Source organism: Nematostella vectensis, chromosome 13, assembly GCF_932526225.1.
Source record: "Nematostella vectensis chromosome 13, jaNemVect1.1, whole genome shotgun sequence".
Taxonomy (NCBI): domain Eukaryota; kingdom Metazoa; phylum Cnidaria; class Anthozoa; order Actiniaria; family Edwardsiidae; genus Nematostella; species Nematostella vectensis.
The window spans coordinates 11,114,579-11,134,918 of NC_064046.1; the positions used below are offsets into that span (position 1 = coordinate 11,114,579).

The window sequence follows — 20,340 nt, forward strand, 5'->3', positions numbered from 1 at the left end:
AGTAAAATCGGAATAGTTTTACACCCCAATTGACACAAACATGGCACCTTTGGTTGTCAAGTTTGGTTGTGAAACAATGTTTCTTTCAAGAGATAAGAATGTTTTTGCTTTGAATCACGATTTTTGCTTAAAGTAATGTTATCGATGACTTCACACAACACGTGACCATATTGTTGCCTCCTCCTTGACACCTACATGACACCTACCGAGTTTGGTTGTCATACGATGTTTCATTCGTGAGATATAAATATTTATTTTGATGATGTCTGCATATTTTTGCTTCTAGTGACGTCATCGATACGTCACAAATCACTTGACCACAGTTTTGCACGTCCCTTGACACATGCATGACACCTGCCATGTTTGGCTGTCATATGATGCTTTTTGAAGACAGACGGGCGGACATCGTGTCACGAAAACTTGAGTCGATGGGTTACCACTTTTTCATAGGTATGGGGCTCCGCTCGTCGGCGCTTCCGGTGAGCTTCTTGGGAGCTCCAATAAAAACTGTATTTGAACTCTGAAAGCTTCTTTTGCTCAGATTGCTGATTTTAATTGACTGTAAAATTCCTTGTTTTTCACTGTAAGAGCCAAGGCGGCCCTCCTGGGATTCTAATCTCTATGAAAGCAGCTGGAAAACAGCGACCAACATCGACATCAATGAGGAAAAAAAAAAGCTGCTTAGTAGTACACAACAATAGCTTCAACGGCATAAGCAACAATAAAAACGTCAAAACCCCAGTAAATTTTTCATTCATTTATTAAAACTTTAGCAGCTTATCGTTCTAAAAATATATCATGATTACATCAGCATGACGAAGGTTGTGATTTTGTTTTAGGGGGAGTACTTTCTGGAATGTTTTCCTGTTTAAAAGGAATCATGGCCGTAACAGGGAAGGGACACCGGCAGGGATACTTGCCCTCCCCCCCCCCGCCCCAGTATTAAAAAAAAAATGTAAGAAAAAGGTCAGTAGGGGCGTGGCTGTACAACCATTTTTTTTTTTCTGTAACGTGCCCAAATAATGAGACATGCTACAGATCTGAGAACTAAACAAGGAGTAGACGGGCACATATTGCGAAACAAGCGAACTAAATCACAGGCTGTTCAAAATAAATGCTATCCATTACTTTGTAAACGTCTATTTTGAAGCGTCTATTAAACGTTACTCTCAATGCAAACGCCGAAGCTTCGAGGCTTTCAAACGTTATTCTATTGTAAGCAACTACTCTTTCGAAAGTTACTTTTATAAACCTAATGCCTATCCTATAGTTTACCTAAATAGACTTTTCTAAATTTTATAAATAATTTAACCAAATTCATAACATCGTCGCTTGACGTCACACTTTTTTTATGTGCACGATTTAAACAAGGACCTGCGGTATAAAAGGCGCGCGCCTGGTCCAAGTCGTCATTCCCACTAGACTTTGTCGAGAGCAGAGCTCCATAAAAAGAAGCAAAAGAGATATGGTTAAGTTCGAAATAATGTTTTAAACATCAATGGTGCAAAGACAACTATATTTTCACCTTCTCTGGTGACTGGACACATACGAAATAGAGAATGAAGCGATTTTGAAGCAAACATTTTTTTTAATGTTTCGTTATTTTCGCGCGCTGTTTTTGAATTAAATTTTCAATCACAATTGTTATCGTTATTGCCGAAGAAAACCACTCCCAAGAAGCTCGCTGTTATTGCCTCATGTATACAGAACGTTATTTTCAATTTCGAAATGATCAAATTTAATCTACGGCTCTGCCTTTTCGATATTTACGGAGCTCTGCACTTGACGTGGACTAGCGAGAATGACGACTTGGACCAGGTCCGCGCCTTTTATACCGCGGGTCCTTGTTTAAGAACTACAAATCCCCCCCCCCCCCCCCCCCCCCAAATGTAAAAATTATTTTCGTTGTGCAAAATGGTGTACAAAAAACAACATATTGCAGCTCCTAGGGATGCTTTTTGCGCTAGTCTCTAAAACACATGCTCGACGACCCAGCGGTCATTGCAACCGTTCCCCCGGTCCCGACCGCATTTTCGCGGCCGCTGGCTCCTCGAGCATTCTCCCTACTGGTTTCTGTACAAGGCTTAGTTAAAGGATAAATCTAGCAGGTCCATAGCCGGGAAAGTTTAGGGGTTCGGATAAGACGCCTATTTCGAATTGGAGAGCTCTGACTAGAGGGCATCAGTGGTATCGTAGTCTCCAATAAACATTTCGCTCAGTAATGCTAGCGCTGTATTTTGAAGGTTTGTGAAGAAGTTCGCCAACAACGCCAGAGAAACGGCGACAACAATGCTGGTTGTTGAGCGCTGTTTGTACACCATGACATGTGGTCTTCTAGGAGTAGGGACCGTCCATACACCATGACATGTGGTCCTCTAGGAGAAGGGACCGTCCATATGCTAGCTTATGTTCAGTACTGTTTGCACCGGGCTTGACCATAGGGTAAGCATTTCATTGGCTCTACTGAATTTATCAAAATTATAGTTCATTCAAAACGCCTCTGTGGATTCCGTGTTTACGTCAGCGACGTGGAAGACGAGGAGTCCCTTGCAAGAAGCCTCCTGCAGAAAAGGGAAACAACAGAAAGAGTTACTCAAGGTTCATAGTAATGCAGTTTAACCAGGGAAGTCTTTCACTTCCCTGGTTTAACTAATAAAAGAAGCAGGCCAGTAGCCAGGATTTTGAGCGGGGTGGTTCGTTTTTTCCATTTTAGCGGACCAAATTTCCGGTACACCCCTCTCCTCGCCTTATTACATCAGGCATGTTATTAATAGGGTACTTTTTAACATATAGCGATAATAATAAAGATGATTTTTATAAAAAGATATTTTAGTCATTTTAAAGACATATTGATGTGCACTGTATATCTTGGTCTATATTGGTCCGAAACCCCCTGGCAACGGGCCTGAGAAGGCCAATCACGCTGCCATTTTCCGCTCCCGCACAATGCAGACTTCAATCGTGGATGCTTTATTTTTTTCTGGCAACTACAACGTTACTTTTTCAAATATATATAACAAGTATAACAAAGAAGCGGTTAGCGGGCATCAAGAGCGAATGAGCACACTCTAATGTCGACATTCTGTAATGGATTACATTGGATTCGCATGTTATAATCGTGAAATTCAAATCACAGCTTTTTTTGAGTCTAGGTGCTTTGAGCATCCTAGACTATTATCTAGTATCTATTACCTTTTACGCGCCCTTTGTTTCAAAATTGTCAACATACTCTTTGTAAGAAAAAGAAAACAGTTAATTATTTGTGCTTATTTTGAAAAGAGATTGTCTGATTTTGAAGCAGTTTGTGCATTTATAAGAGACCGCGACTGCGTTTGAACATTCTCTTGGTTTGAAGCAATTGGCGCTTGTTCTAGAGAGCCCTACAGTATACTAATATTGAAGCAATTTGTATTTGAGTTTGTGCAGTTTTGAAGAATTGCATGACTGCGTTTGAATCAATTGGTGCATGTTTTGAAGATAGAGAAGGTAGCGACTTAGTTCGCGAAGCAGCGCGTGTACTTCCGAAGAGAGCGCTGAGAAGGTCCAAGCACATTGCCCCCACTAATTGATTGCTTATTTACATTCACAACACACATCTATAACGGTAGTGCTATTAATTGTGCTAGGCATTTTAGTTTTGAGTACGAAAAGAAAAGGTGAAATTTGAAATGTTGCTCAAAGTTTCGAACGATAATACGACAAAAATAGTATGACTCTAATTATAGTCCCTTCAATTTTGAGCAAAGCTACGATAGTCCTGTGGTCCGATCGTCTGTCTATCAATGCGAAATCTTTGCGAAGTGCAGGTTCAAGACCAACCTTGACTACATTTTTTCTTTCCCTTTTCACTTTCACTTTAAAATTACTAAACATATTTTCTTATGATAAAATTCAAAAGAGACACTGTCAGAACAATGTTTTTATGAACGATTTTAGACGGATAGACTAACAACTCAACATAATCGCCAGCTACGCAGGCTATAGTTGGCACCTAGACTCATGCACCCTTTGGGTACCTATTTTTTCATGTTGCAAATCCCGGCAAAGTATCTCAATCGCTAGATTGGACTTAAAAATAAAAAGCTCAGGGGCATTCTAGATACCTTCTAGCCCGACTCTTCATCTCTTCCTTTCTCTTCTGGAGAAGACTCTCACGATCGTTCGGGTTCGGATGGAAGGACGTTGCTTCCTCCTTCCGCGTTTCCCGAGAGGGCTCTGCCTCGCTCTGCAACGCCACCATTCCATTCCTTCTACTTTCGGAAATAGAACGTCTCATTCCCTCCTCTGCACCGCTTGTGCTTTGCATGGCCCTCGTGGTCTCCGTGTAGTCTACCGCACTTTCTTCCATTGATTGTCTCCATCGCCTCAGCTCGTCGATGTTGGGTCTTATCGACGGTTCATATCGTCGGTTTGTATCGTCGTCGGATTCTTCCGAGTCTTCTGTCGGTATGCTTGACTCTTCTATCGGCAAGAGTTCGTCGTCATTTTGTAATCGTTGCTCAGGAGGCACCCATATCTGGAAGTGAAAGGGAAAGACGATTTCAGATGTTGATCTTTTACTATGATATGTAGATGTTGAAAATTTGAGAACTCGACTGATCGATTATGTTGCTGGAATGCAGGCGCAAAGGCAAGGCAATAAGACTGCTTGTTTTTTTTTTTTTGCGTTTGCCAAGTGCGTACACAAGGGGTGCGCAGAGTGGTCATTTCTTATCGAGGGATCTTCAAAACCAATCTTTTTTCTATATTATACCAGGGGCGGATACAGTCGAGGTGAATAGGGTGAATACCCACCTCTCTTTTTTGAGCAAAAAAAAAAAACATTGAAAATTCACTTTGTTTGAAGAAACTACGGAGAAGGTACTGTCCATGTGCCATCGCCTGCTTTACTTTGCTGACGCGACAAATTCAATTCAGCTTGAAGTATTGTTAGATCTATGTGACCTACCAAGAACCAGTGGATCGGTTACAGGCCGCCTAACCAGTCATTATCCACCCCCTATTTTGAAATCCTGGATCCGACCCTGGATACCAATGACTGAGCACGCCCTTCCCCCCCCTCCACTTCCAGAAAATCCTGGGTATGCGTCTTCTTGTGTTCGAATCTTTCTCAGTTATGTTGCGCTTGTGTCATGGTTAGAATCGACCTTCGAGTCATCACCTGCCCTGTAATATTATCGGTACAACCGTGGAGATGACAACATACCGAAGGTACTGCTAGTCGCCCCTCGAGGAAGTTATCCGTGGTCAGCTCAATGGAGTGAGTCTGGCGCAGGTCCTCCGTAATGATGTTGATGGGGACATGGGGAAACATAGCATGGACTTGATGGGCCTAACGGAGAGCGACATATAACGACAGCTGTATTATATTTTTATCGGCATCATATTGTAAAAAAAAAAATAATAAAAACTTGTAAACAAATTGCAACACAGTTTTGAGTAAAGCCCTCTGCAAACTGCGCTAGCACCTGCCAGCATTGCTGGCGAATGTTCTCGACTGACTATAGGACAGAGAAGATGTCAAAATGGGAAATGGACTTTCTGACATTTCCTTTGTCTTGTGGTCAGTCGAGCAAGAATTCGCCAGCAATGCTGACAGGTGCTGACGCAGTTTTTGCACGGGGCTTAACAACGCCAAACAATCAACACGACAATACGTTAGATACTGTAGTGCAACTTTTCTAGGGTCATTAGAATAATCAGTTTTCTGTTGTTGGATTTTAGATCCTATCAGCACCGTATTGGCGCAGCGTTACTCGCCCTAGTAGTGACCCGCTTTTTGCATATATTGTTGTGTGGTGCTTTGTAACTGTTTTGTAAAAGGTGGGCTGCATGGTCTAGTAATGTTTGGTTGTTTGCGCATAATTTTGTGCGATGGCTTGGTTTCATGTTTGCAGTATACACATCGTGTTTCATCACGCTAAGTGGTGCTTTGCAAATGTTGGACGATGCTGGCACTGTTGACCCGATCAGATTTGCAAGGTTTGCCGTGTCATACCATTGCTTCAACTCTGCTCTCAGGTAACTGGAGGTTCTCCATGTTATCTGTGTGCGTGTGGACGACCTCGACAGAGAAACTGGGAAACCAGCTTGCTATGCGCGTCCCTGGGGGACAAAAATAAACACAACAATACTACAAATGAGAAATCCGTGTTACATCAGAAGCAAATAGGAATTAGTTATGTTTATGAAAAACGGAGTTGTCAACCTACCATCGAAATGGAAATGGTTCCTGTTGAGAACAAAAGAAAAAAAACAATGAGAAACAAGTTAAATGACTTATTGAATAAAGCTCTGACGACATTACATGTTCTTAGCCTAAGGCTCTTTGGCTAAACGCTAAGTTATGGTTAGGAATATTTTATCGAAAACTTTTTTATAGTGGCAACAAGCTTACAAAATGGCCTCGAAAACAAGCCACATTGAAGGGCCAGAGCACTGTATGTATATTCTACCTGGGAAAAAAAGTTTTCGTGGGTGGGAAGTACCAATGGCTAAACTTTATGGGTATTCTATCCAAGGGAGATTTGTTTTGGTCGAAGGTAAGTATCAATGGCTCAATGTTCGATGTCTAGTGGTAACTGTATGTGTATTCTCCAGAATCATTAGCTCACCGTCTGATGTCCCGCCCCGTCATGAACGCCGCCATGCCCCTTGATCTCTCCTCTTCTTCTTCTGGTTGCAGGTCCTCTGCAAGCGACTTACGGCAAGTCGGGCAAGAGGTGTCATTCTCCAACCACGCCCGCAAGCAGGAGCTACGCGAGAGGGACAGGAAAAACATGACGACGTTTTCAAGAAGCTCATTTCACATCAAATAAGGCGGAAAATTCCCCTAAGTACTTGGTGGGTAATATCAAACAAAACATCAAATGCTACTTGTTTTAAATTGATGCGACTTTTTGTAAAGTGCCACTGAAATTTGAGCTTTTCCTCCCTGAGTCCGTATATAGCGCAAAGACTGAAAACTAAATTAAAAAGCCAAAATCTGGGTATGTGCATTTCGGCCTCACGTTATTATTATTTTTTTTTCGAAAAGGCAAAATCAGTCCGGAACACAAGGAACTGATGGCCATTGTAAGAAATTGGATCTTCGTTCTACATCTCTTCGAAGTACGCATGTTCAGGGTTTTTCCGCCATGTCGACAGGAATACCATTAATGAACAGAGAAAGGAAGCTTGTACGTTGAAAGGTCTTGCTATTAACCGGCACTATAGGATGTACAAGAAAGAGGTTTTATCAAATAAAGAATAATAACACTCAGCCATTTTGAATTGATCAAAGGTAATACTTGTATGCAGATCACATAGATTGTTGGAGTTGATTTTATTTTGGACAAAACGGACGCCTCGACAAGTATGTTTGTTCAGCATTCAGTGCAGGCCTTTCACTACAGCTAAAGCAATAATAATTTCACCCTCGACTCAACAGTAACTTGCTGAAGTCCTGAATTTTCTCTCTGTCATATTAACTGAGCACTACTTACCGCAGCATTCATTATCGATCAGAAAAGGTCAACATCATATTGACACTCCAATTTATCGCTTTCATTGTTTTGACAGCTATTTAGTAGTCACTCGGAAAAGTCCGGCCAATTTGTCGTCCGAGTTTGTTGTCCTGATTTGTTTGTAAAGGCCTGGCTAAACAGTCAAACATGTTTGTCAAAAATTGCGGTTGACGCAAATGTTTGTACGTTTAGCCACCCACTAAACATGGCACTCAATTGGCTTCCACAACACGTACATATGTTTGAATCAAAACATTTTCATCAAACATTTTGCCACTCATCACACAAAACATCGCGCGCGCTTCGTGATTTTATCCAATCACCGCTCGTAATTCCGATGGCGCTACTTTGATCTCACGCGAAATCATAACGGATAAAGTGCGTGAGCTTTTGTTTTATGAAAATGTTTTTGTGTTTAGCCACTTCGCAAAACATGCTCGCGCGACAGTTCGATTCCAATGTTTGTCAAACCATGTTTGAATGTTTAGCCAGGCCTTAACAACCCAAATATTTTATGTTTGACTTAGAAATCATAAGGAATTTGTCAAATGTTTAATGTATTTCGTGTTTTGGGGCTAAATAACAAAACAGCTATTTAGTGGTCAACCTTTATTAAGAATGGCGAGGTTTCCGCTTAGCAGAGGTAAGACTGTAATATCATTGTATGTACCTGTGGAACAGATGGTTGCAAGGGAGCTTGCGTGCTTTGCCCATGTTGTCCCAACAGATAGCACAGTCATCGTTGTTCTGCAGCAGTTCTTCTGTTGTAGCTTCAGGGAATCTAGTTTCAGTGCACTTCTGGATACGCACGAAGTTCCTGTGTCTTGCAAGTCTCTTCTTGATCTCGTAGAAAAGGTGGCGCAACTGCATACACAGCACGAGGCTGGCCATACTCAGGAAGATGTTGGACCACAACTGGAATCGAGAGCACATTCATGACAACCAACAGCCAAAAATTGCTATCAAGACGTTTTTTATTATTTAACTTCCGAGTACTCCTTTGGATAATTCTTATGTTGAAATTAAGTCAATACTTTTTGCATCGCCATGAAAAACGTTTCTCAATACTTGAGAAATTTTTAAGGTATATGGCTAAGCGCTGAAATCTACATAGAAAAACATCAAAAAGAGCAGTGCCCTTAGGTGTTTTCAACACCTTCCAATAAATTGTGACCCGCCAAGGGAAAACGTACACTAGAGAAAAAGCGTTCGGGCTATGAACGAAAACATCTCGTTCGACGGATTATGCAGAACGCTTTTACGATATTCAGAACGATATCAGGTTTCAACGAGAAACGATCTCCGATTTTCAAGATCGTTTCTCCGAAGGCAATATCGTTTTCCGAACACAAGATCGTTCTTCCTGTTTTTAAAATCGTTCACCGCCGAGGTTAACACTCGAAGGCGAGAACGTTTTTCCGATTTTCAATATCGTTCTCCCGAAGAAAAGATCGGCTTCACGAAGACAAAGACTTATTTCCGGGATTTGAAAAACGTCCGTCAGTGCGAGAAAATCCCGAAGGCAAAAATGTTCTTCCGATTTTGATAATTTGGATGTAAATACCACACATGGTGCCTTATCAAATACAGTCTATGACGTCAATTCTATTAAATGAGAGAAAAGTTTGCTTGAACTTCAAAGTTTTGTTTGAGGTGGCTGCATAGAGTGATTCAAATAGGTGTAAAATTTTGCAAACTCACAAGGAGTTTGAGACTCACCAGCATGTGGAGATGGTGGGCAAAGTCGACACTACACATGCCAATATCCAGGAGGAGGTCAGTATAGTAGCTCCAGGTGTTACGCCCCTCCCAAGTACCCACATGGCCAATGTCCCACAAGTGGATACCATACCTGATGAAGTAATATATCATAGACTCAAGTAAATATCCGAGATAATCTCAAATGTTGTTATATAAGTAGGTAATTGGGTACAATTCTCCTAGGCATGCTCAAAATATTTTTTCTTCATTTATTTCCCATTCAGTAACTCGGGTAAGTTTGTAAAAGTCTCAAAATTAAGTCCTGAGTACATACTGCCTATACTAGTTGTACAGTAAGGGCAGCAAACGAAAAAATAACTACATTTTTTTAATGGCACTAGGATTTCCCCTGAGAACATTCAGTGGTAGTACACTTAGACTATGAAAAGGGACCACATTCAGTGGTAGCACACTTAGACCATGAAAAGGGTCTTCAATGGTAAATCATTCAGTGGTAGCACACTTAGACTATGAAAAGGGTCTGTGATGGTAAATCATTCAGTGGTAGCGCACTTAGACTATGAAAAGGGTCTGCGATGGTAAATCATTCAGTGGTAGCACACTTAGACCATGAAAAGGGTCTTCAATGGTAAATCATTCAGTGGTAGTACACTTAGACTATGAAAAGGGTCTGTGATGGTAAATCATTCAGTGGTAGCGGACTTAGACTATGAAAAGGGTCTTCAATGGTAAATCATTCAGTGGTAGTACACTTAGACTATGAAAAGGGTCTGCGATGGTAAATCATTCAGTGGTAGCACACTTAGACTATGAAAAGGGTCTGTGATGGTAAATCATTCAGTGGTAGCACACTTAGACCATGAAAAGGGTCTTCAATGGTAAATCATTCAGTGGTAGTACACTTAGACTATGAAAAGGGTCTTCAATGGTAAATCATTCAGTGGTAGCGCACTTAGACTATGAAAAGGGTCTGCGATGGTAAATCATTCAGTGGTAGCACACTTAGACCATGAAAAGGGTCTGCGATGGTAAATCATTCAGTGGTAGCACACTTAGACCATGAAAAGGGTCTGCGATGGTAAATCATTCAGTGGTAGCACACTTAGACTATGAAAAGGGTCTGTGATGGTAAATCATTCAGTGGTAGCGCACTTAGACCATGAAAAGGGTCTGCGATGGTAAATCATTCAGTGGTAGAACACTTAGACTATGAAAAGGGTCTTCAATGGTAAATCATTCAGTGGTAGCACACTTAGACCATGAAAAGGGTCTGCGATGGTAAATCATTCAGTGGTAGCACACTTAGACTATGAAAAGGGTCTGTGATGGTAAATCATTCAGTGGTAGCGCACTTAGACTATGAAAAGGGTCTGCGATGGTAAATCATTCAGTGGTAGCACACTTAGACCATGAAAAGGGTCTTCAATGGTAAATCATTCAGTGGTAGTACACTTAGACTATGAAAAGGGTCTGTGATGGTAAATCATTCAGTGGTAGTACACTTAGACTATGAAAAGGGTCTGCGATGGTAAATCATTCAGTGGTAGCACACTTAGACTATGAAAAGGGTCTGTGATGGTAAATCATTCAGTGGTAGCGGACTTAGACTATGAAAAGGGTCTTCAATGGTAAATCATTCAGTGGTAGTACACTTAGACTATGAAAAGGGTCTTCAATGGTAAATCATTCAGTGGTAGCACACTTAGACCATGAAAAGGGTCTGCGATGGTAAATCATTCAGTGGTAGCGGACTTAGACTATGAAAAGGGTCTGCGATGGTAAATCATTCAGTGGTAGCACACTTAGACCATGAAAAGGGTCTGCGATGGTAAATCATTCAGTGGTAGCACACTTAGACCATGAAAAGGGTCTGCGATGGTAAATCATTCAGTGGTAGCACACTTAGACTATGAAAAGGGTCTGCGATGGTAAATCATTCAGTGGTAGCGCACTTAGACCATGAAAAGGGTCTGCGATGGTAAATCATTCAGTGGTAGCACACTTAGACTATGAAAAGGGTCTGCGATGGTAAATCATTCAGTGGTAGCACACTTAGACTATGAAAAGGGTCTTCAATGGTAAATCATTCAGTGGTAGAACACTTAGACTATGAAAAGGGTCTTCAATGGTAAATGATTCAGTGGTAGCGCACTTAGACTATGAAAAGGGTCTACGATGGTAAATCATTCAGTGGTAGCACACTTAGACCATGAAAAGGGTCTGCGATGGTTAATCAATCACCTCAGAGCAAGCAATGCACCACAATTACATGTATTATATTAAAGTACAAATATTTTGTACAATATAGTAAACAGATACTTACAGAATCAATACATGGACTATTTTTATCAGCAACATGATGCACTAAAAGAAAGACATATTATATAAAAAAGGGTTACATAAAAAAAAGGAAAAACAAAACTGGTATATAGCAAATCAGGAAGTTCACACTAATCAGGAAGTTCACGCTTCACCAGTTATCAATAGAGTGGAACTCAAACTCCCTGCTAACTCAGACAACACAAGAAGTGACAGTGGTGAGTACAGTATAAAGTATACAAACCTCTGCCAACATAAAGGTGAAAGTATGAATCCCATGTGGCCAGCCCACAAACATTGTCAGAGAGAAGAGTCCATTGCAGAGAAACAGTAGTACCACTAGTAGTCCCGCTATCTTGCCATGAGTCGAGGGGGTGGTAGTGGGAGAGAAGGACAGCTGAAAACAGTTCACAAACATTTAGAGCGAGCAGACAAAAAAAAAATACAGACTTAAAGAGGGCAATAGCTACAGTTTACTTCTGGTCAATTATGATTTTTAAAGGAAACCGCAAAAAAATATTTCAAAATTGAGAACGTACATGTAGTTGTCTATTGGAAGTTTCTTCAAGAATGTGACTGATGTGGTAGCCGCATTCTAATGGATTATTTTGTCTTTTGTAAACTGAGATTTCCAAAATCCCAAATGTGAATTTCATGTTATCACAGGTGGGTTTCAGAATACACCAAAAACTGGTATTCGACTCTACCAAATTTCCATCTTTAATATGACTTCTTTAATAAGACTTCTTCAGAAGAAGTCTTATTTAAGACGAAAATTCGGCAGAGTGGAATACCAGTTTTTGGTGTATAATATTCATTCTTCTGGTTCATGAACACAACATTTTGGGCTAATTTTTGTATTTATTCAGGTGAGTTTTAGGATCTGGTTTGGATTATATCCTCCCTTAAAAACAGAAGCCCACAGGTTTCATTAAGTTTAGAGTAAGCGGTGGAGATTGATAACAGGAGAAAGTTATTTATTCTATTAGTTTAAAAAAAATCAGTTAAAAAAGTAGCCGACGCTCCGTGGAAAATAGCTTGGGGGTTCAGCCGGCCGCTGAAAAATCCTGGATACCTGGTTACAAACAAAGTATAACCCTCCAGCAAATACCTTTGATGAAAGTGTTTACTTACATATTCAAACCGGTCTTTGCACAACTGAGCAAAAAGGTGGAAGAACCCGAGCAGGGTGAACCAAGCCGTCCACCACATGACCTCGTTCATCTTCTGCACATTCAACACGCCAAAGATAAAGATGAACTTGTAGAATACAAAGTTCCAAAACTTGTCCTGGATTTGCTGTCAAAAGACAATTGCAATATGAGTAGTTTTTTTGTTATTTTTAACATAGAGGCTGCTGTATGCAAAGAACAGATTCAAGGCTTTCTCCTAGGAATAAAAGTTAAAAGTTTGGACCAAACGAACATCCCATTTTGTGAACAGCAATGAAATTCAAGTCACAACAGCTCAAATCATAGCCTAGGGAATCTTAGTTAAATCAGTACTACAAACTTACACCTATTACCAGATTAGCTTTGTTATGGGTTTGCTTCATTTAAAACAATAATCAATATTAAGTAACTTGGACATTTGAGATACTATAGGCTTTATTTATACCTATGTTACACTGTATCCAACAAATCTAAGCATGGGTAGGTAATCAGACTTGTCTCCAGGGAATTACTGGGTATGATAGAGGAACAATAACAGACTTAGTAAGAACATGAAATATTATATGAAGCTATCACGATGTCATGAGGGACCATATAAAACCCTCATAAGGTCATTTCCTCTTGACAAACTTTGTCAGCCAAAAGTTAAAAGATTCCACCTATATTTAGAATGTTTTATCTACACCCTGGATTTTATAGAAATCAAAGAAATGGGGAAGAAAAAAACACCATAAAAATTGTCTATTGTGTCTAGAGAAGAAAAAAAAACACAACACACATGGACACATTAACATCGCAACTAAGTCTATTCATGAACTAGAGCATGAATAAATCATAACTCAATTACTTGCAAGATTCCATATCATATGTGCTTAGAAATTATCCGCTGGTGGGAAGCCTGTGGTCAGTTATTATCCTATACACCAAATTTAAACATGAAACTGCCCATAAAAGGGAAAGGACCGCCCACTGACACCTTTGAATTCAAATCCAAAGTAAAGATAGCTGTTGGTAATGGAACTTGAAGCGGGAAAATAAAAATAATAACGATTTAACAGATCACATGACCAATTTGTTATACCCCTTCCCCCCACATCTACATGACGCAATAACAAGTTAAGTTGTCATACGATGCTTCAGCATCAGGGTAGTTTTAATTAATTTACGCCATCGATGACGTCACGTGACCATCTCATGCAGCCCACTCGAAACATACATCACACCTACCAAGTTTTGTTGTCACACGATGTTTCTTTAATGAAATATAAATCTGATTTATTTGATGACATCAGCATATTTTTGCTTCTAGTGACATCATTGATGACATCACAATCACGTGACTATGTCGGTGCACCCCCTTGACACCTCCATGACGAATACCAAGATCGGTTGTTATAGGATGTTTTGTTCATGAAGTATTTGGGCACCCCCTTGACACAAACATGACACCTACCATGTTTGGTTGTGAAACAATGTTTCTTTCAATAGATATGAATGATTTTACTTTTAATCATGTTTTTTGCTTAAAGTGAGGTCATCGATGACGTCACACAACACATGACCATATTGTTGCATCCCCCTTGACACCTACTGAGCATATTTTTGCTTCTAGTGACGTAATCGATGAAGTCACCAATCACGTGACCACAGTTTTGCAGGTATGGAGCTTCGCGACATAAGGGAGCTCCACTATGAAATCTAAAAGCACAGGACGAGCTGATTCTCTCTAAAATTTGACAAATATTTTCATTGAATTGGAATTCGAAATTTTGTCTACTGACAATCTTCAGCTGTTTACAGCAAGAATAATAATGGAAACGAGAAATTAAGTCCTACAGTATGGCAATTTTGCTACAATTTTTAATTTTTCGCTTTTGCATTGTCTGTTTACAACTTCGAATCTGCAACATGACTTGTGCAACGGTAGTATATTTATTAATGGCAGCTCGTACTGTACACTGCGCTCATCCTTTTATTTACCTACACATTTACAGGGGGTAGTTTCTAGGCTAAAATGTAGATATTTTAGCCGCTAATTGTGAGATTACAAGACTGAGATCGTGTAACAGTGTGTGTAATTGAGTTTAATGTTTATTTTTACAAGTTTAATGTTCATTTTGGTACAAGAAGCATTTTTGTTTCTTTTCTATGCCCGGCCAGATATATTAATGTATCTGTATTACGAACTTCATAAATTAAAACTTCTGATTGTTGTCTATTTTCTAAAATCATCTTAAATGATCTTAAATGACTTCAAGGTCAAATATGTTTAGCCTTTGGCAAATGACAATTAAATAATATATTGTGACACTCTTAGGTCCAAGTTTTGCAATTGAGTGTCACTAAGTGTGGTATACTGTTGGGATCAAACCAGTTGGTCATTAAATGGAATATTAAATATGTATTCTATGCAATAGATGTTCTGATGCTAAAATACACATAAAGTTGTCTAAAGACACAGAAGGCAAACTAATTTTGCCCTTTGTAATTTGAAGAGTGAAATAAGATGCAGGGTCTTGCATGCCCTAACCATACACACACATGAGGGATCTGTGTATTTCCAATACATGGTCGAAATGAAGCTTGGCTACTATATACTGTATAGATTGTAGAGTAACATTATTTTGGGTGCATAGTGGTTGATTTAAATATTTATATACAAATAAAATAAAAAATCCCGAAGAGAGCTAGTTTACTATTTTGACTTGGGAGGCAGGGAGATTTTCGCATTGGCTAAAATGTTTTGACTATATGTTTGATTTGTTAAAATGTGATTCCAAATACTTTTATGATGCAATCAAGATGAAATAAAAGACAGAACCCAGAATAGTCCTCTGACAAAAACAAAATAAGTAAGTACAATAGAATGAGCAAACGAGTTGAATGTGTCTAAAAATATTACTAGAATAATACCCTTTTTAAATAAAAAAGCGAAAGGAAATTTGCTATCTTTAGTTGAAAAAAATTGCTTGCTCAAACATTGAGCGAATTTTTGACAGATAAACTAAGAGATTATTCTTAGAATGTAGTAAATCCAAATCCTCTTACCTGCAGTTCAGCGGCTCGAAGATCCCCAAACACAATTCTCTGGATAACTTTTCCGAACATGAACAAGCAGCCATATACCATGTTAAGATTTGACTGAAAATTTTCCAAGACAAACATCAAATCTTGGCTCAAATTTTTACAGCTCGTACAATTTTCGAATAAAAGAAGAGCAAACTTACCCAAAAACAAAAATTGTCGCTTGTCATGAAATTATAGAGCGTATCTTGCAAAGGTCTTGATGTCGTCGTTATGTTGTTGAAAGCGTAAAGAAACGAGGAAACGAAAAGCAGAAGGCTTACAGCCACGTATGACTGAAGTGACGGTAATGGCAACTGCTCCAAGAATACAAGAGGCATCTTGAAAGTTTTACTTTGTCGTTTGCTTGCTTGTTATTCTCTAAATCTTTGAAAAACGTCGATTTTTAGCCCAGATATACAGAAGCTTCCTGGCCATGTTGTTTGTGCTTCTTTCGAGTCGATAATCGTTCGAGTGTCGCATTTTAGCTCCCCTGCGGTGACGTCATGATTACGAAAAAAACACAGGAGTCCCGAGCTTACTACTAATACTTATTTTAGATTTTAATTTTCTGGTCTTTTTAGCTAGGTTTTCAATACGAAAGGCCAAGAAGGGCAGGGGCGGATCTAGAATATCAAAATGGTGGGTTGAAAAGTGGTCCAGTGGTTCTTGGTAGGTCACATAGATCTACGCGACAGCAAAGTCAAACAGGCAAAGGCATTTCTTCGAACAAAGTGAGTTTTCATCTTTTTTTACTTTTTTTTTATCATCTATTTCAGAAGTAAGAAATTCCGCCGTGCTTTTGAGCTTTGAGCATGAAACACATCACGTCTTTGTAGTAACAGCGTCGCATTCCGTTTGTTAATGTTTTGAGTGAAATTATCTAGGAAATCATGCATTATTTCTGAAGTTATTATCATCTCTAAAAAAACGTCATTGCTGTTTGTTCTTTTGTCATGTATATTTTGTTTAATTTAAGTTTTTTATTTTAATTAGAGACTTTTCCTCGCTTCAAGCGGGGGGGGGGGGGGGGGGGGGGGGGGGGAAAGGGGTATGAAAATCCGCCGATCCGCTACATTTTCGGGGCAAATCTGTGGATCCGCAGATATTTTTAGATCCGCATGGTATGACAGATAAACAATCATCGATTGAAATTCATTTAAAATCCGAAATTGAACCGACAAAGCATCCAAAATCCGCGCCCAAATTGTCGACAGATCCGTGATCCGCCAATCCGCTGAAATAATCATCAACAACAACAACAACAACAACAATATAACTTTATTTATACCACACACAGAAATTACAGTAAGAAAATAAATAATAATTACAGATTTTGGGTATTGGCTGCCTAGAAGTAACTAAAAAGCTAATCTGGCTAGGCAGCACAAAATAGTTCAATTAAATGGAGCGTATAGCAAGGACGTACAAGGCACGAATACAAAATACATGAAAGCAGCAGCAAAATAAAATGCAATAAAACAAAAAAACTAGATAGAGGCTAATAATTTTCAAGGATTGAGGTCTTTATTGCAGCCTTGAAGCTAGGCAAACGCATGGTTTTGGTAGGTTCTTTGATGTTATTCCAAATTGAGGCACCTTTAAAACGAATATTAAACTTTCCTGTAATGGCGCCAGTTTCTTGTCGAGTAGTTCTTCCAAAACCTCTCTTGTTAAAGCCATGGCCACAAAAAAATAAAGAACAAATAGACACATACGACAACACTAAATATTTGAATTACATATATGAACTTAATGCACATGAAAGTGCAAACAACGACTTCAAAACGCGGAGCTAAAGCTAGGCACGTCCAACCACGCCGCTGTCATAACAGCATAAGCTCATCAGAATCCGTAATCCGTGAGCATTTCATACACAGGATTGTCCGAGGGGGGGGGAGGGGGGGTGCGCAGTCATAGGTATCACATGGAAAAAGCATAGTATTTGAAGATTCCTTAATAAGAAATAACCCACTTTTTGGCCGCCAAGGGGGGGGGGGGGGGGGGGGGGTGCGCGCGCACCACCCTGTGTACGCGCCTGTCGGGGACAAATCCGCCGATCCTATTCACCTCCCCTTCAAGGTTTTGTATTTTGTACGTTACCACGTGTGACATTTTGACCCACAATTAAGAAAAGTCACGTGAGGATTTTTAAAACATAGGACTACAATAACAAAAAATAAACATTCCGGAAATGCTCAGCCGGGAAATTTGAACATAAATTCGCTTTCTTTATTATGCTCCTGCTTTTATTTTGCAATTCGAAAATCGCGCGAAAAATGGCAGGCCTGCGATGTTTTTAGCAGCGGCTTTACGTTTAGCCTCGGTCTGATGTTGGCGGTATAAAACACGAAGTTCATTTTGTAACGAAACTTCGCAAAAATTACCCTAAAAGTTGATAATCCCATCGAGAAAATAGTCCAATTATTGCAACAAGGCGAAGTAAAGGCAAGAGCAAGGCTAAGCTGCCATCGTGAAATGTGTAACCTTAATCAGTTTTGAATTTCAGCGCGGTTTACGAATTTGACAAGGGGAAGTCGTGTTGACATAATATGGTCGATCATGCGTTGTTAGTCTTTTGCCAGCCATGGAGAAGCTAAAATCCTACGGCTTACAGGAAGCTTATTCCACCCAATAGAATGAATCACTAGCAGGCATGGATATTAATTTATCCGGGGAAGAGTCGTTTGCCTTTAGTGACATTGTTCCACCTTCGCATGTCAGTGGTTTAGAATCGTTCTCGGATTTTGATGACAGTGACTTTGATCAAGAAAGTTTAGTCGAGAACGATGAAAATAACACGAGTTCCAATAACAAACAAGAATCCCGAGAGAAGTCTTGTGAAGATGAAAATCCCGCATCAGAAAGGTAGGATAATAGTTGGACTTCATATACGCTCTTGTCATGCAATCGGTCATGTCTGGAATATTCTATGCGAGACTGAGTTCATCTTTCCGTTTCATCAATGCCACACTCTGCTAATAAAAAATAACTTATCCAATTCTTAATAACACGCGTGGTGTGTTAACGGACCAGAAAAACTTTAGTGTGAACAGCTGCAACCTAACCAGCAAAACAATAATGCTTGTTGACCCAGAAAAAATTAATTGTTCACCAGCATCCAACGGAATGCGCCTGTATTTATACTTTGTTTGTTTGTAATACTCATGGCATTCAGTACGTTGGTTCAAATTACGCTTTCTCGTCTCTATTGTGATTGTCATTGTCCTAAAGATCAAGTCGTTTGAATGTCTCTGGCGCATGTTCTCACTTGTTGGTGTTAATCTGTTTTTATTCCAACCAGTAAGTTAATTGATTGTAGCATTTATTAATTAGTAGAATGCCTTTTATTAGCGGCAAATTCAAAATCATATTCACTTGGTTGCTGGTCTGTGTGGTAGGTTTGATGAATTTCTCTGTAGTATGACTTTGTTTTTAAAAACTAGCTAAGCTGATTATGCTAAATTAAAAAAAAAAAAAGCAAGTAGTACCCTCTATCTGATTGCTGAGTGAATGACAAAACATGTTGTTTTTCACACCACACTACCTGCTCTGATTTGGCTTCTGCCTCTTATAGCTGTTAGTGCATCCAATATAAAAATAACTCTTTAACGCTTTAAGTTTATTACCTTGTCCCAGTAGAATTCGATAGCTGATTTATTCATCTCATCTAGTATCAGCAAGTGTGAATGAAAATACATACCTTATGTGGCCCATGCTTCAAAAATTTTTAAACAAGATCAATCCATTCTCAATCTTTCAATTACCCTCATGTTAGCTATTTGGCAGTTGCTTTACTTAATTCTTTTTATAATTTGCTAACCTGCTAAAATTAAACCACAAGTCATAGAATGCTGTTGATCCTAGGAACTTGTCAAAGTTATCTGCCAAGATTTCTTCAATTATATTAATTATTTCTGTTACAGTTTCTCCTTCAGCTCTGTTCCATCGGCAGATATCAAAGAATTCTGGGCAGCTATTGCAAGTGCGAAAGAACAGTTAGGTAAGTGAACATTAGCCATTGCACTATTCCTTTACCATGAAAACTGCATTTAGCTTGATTGAATCAAAGTGATGTGACTATTTTGTAAATCAGCTCAGTGTACCATGTGTAATTTAATCCTGTCTTTATTTAAAAATTTATAATTTTTTCCAATCAAACCTACTGTAGTAGTTCCAAAAATTGTGACTTATAATATATGTACTGTATGCTGTCTTTTTTCAGAGCAATAATCAGAAATTATACAATGTGAGATACTTGAAATATGATTTGCTAATAAATTGTTAATATTCCTTTCTTATCCAAGGGATGCCGATGGACAATACATCCGTTGCTCTAGATGAAAGCTCACTTGGACTTCTTCCAACAGAGTTATTGGAGGGTAAGATTCATGTATGTGTTTTCTTTTAAGCCAGAGTTTCCCAGGGTTTCTTTTTCCAGAAAGCTTAATTTTTTTTCTCACTCACTGTTTTTTTATTGTGATAATGAGCTTACTTAGAGGGCACACTTAAGTGCTTAATAAATGCTTTTAAAGGGGCACTATTTGATTTGAAAGAGG

At 39.3% G+C, this 20,340-nt stretch overlaps 2 protein-coding genes across 5 annotated transcripts in view; one reads left to right on the plus strand and one right to left on the minus strand.

Annotated features, from left to right (window-relative positions):
• Positions 1-742: 742 nt before the first annotated feature.
• On the minus strand, positions 743-16,264 carry LOC5505888 (E3 ubiquitin-protein ligase AMFR). The gene is made up of 13 exons (XM_032374236.2): positions 15,946-16,264; positions 15,767-15,859; positions 12,681-12,845; positions 11,791-11,943; positions 11,551-11,591; positions 9,225-9,357; positions 8,176-8,420; positions 6,615-6,755; positions 6,213-6,232; positions 5,999-6,105; positions 5,207-5,332; positions 4,104-4,516; positions 743-2,561 (listed from the first exon to the last, which is right to left on the minus strand). The coding sequence occupies exons 1-13, from the start codon at positions 16,120-16,122 to the stop codon at positions 2,516-2,518; spliced, it is 1,860 nt and encodes a 619-aa protein (XP_032230127.1). The 5' UTR covers positions 16,123-16,264; the 3' UTR covers positions 743-2,515.
• A 1,844-nt stretch (positions 16,265-18,108) lies between these two features.
• The window catches only part of LOC5505880, a 35,141-nt gene continuing 32,909 nt past the window's right edge, over positions 18,109-20,340 (plus strand). For 3 of the 4 annotated variants that reach the window (XM_048721123.1, XM_032374248.2, XM_032374249.2), the window contains exons 1-3: positions 18,109-18,649; positions 19,708-19,784; positions 20,089-20,163. In XM_048721123.1, the coding sequence (XP_048577080.1) occupies positions 18,438-18,649; positions 19,708-19,784; positions 20,089-20,163 (364 nt within the window). In that variant the 5' untranslated portion in view covers positions 18,109-18,437. Of the gene's footprint in view, positions 18,650-18,936; positions 19,085-19,707; positions 19,785-20,088; positions 20,164-20,340 lie in introns of those variants that run through there. The other variant, XM_032374250.2, reaches the window with a different exon arrangement.

Bases quoted from the DNA above. Each gene is read 5' to 3' on its own strand.
- LOC5505888 (XM_032374236.2), bottom strand. From the start codon at position 16,122: ATGCCTCTTGTATTCTTGGAGCAGTTGCCATTACCGTCACTTCAGTCA. The intron at 15,860-15,945 runs GTAAGTTTGCTC...GAAAATTTTCAG, and splicing joins GCGACAATTTTTGTTTTTGG to TCAAATCTTAACATGGTATA. The intron at 11,944-12,680 runs GTAAGTAAACAC...AACTGTTTTCAG, and splicing joins GCAAAGACCGGTTTGAATAT to CTGTCCTTCTCTCCCACTAC.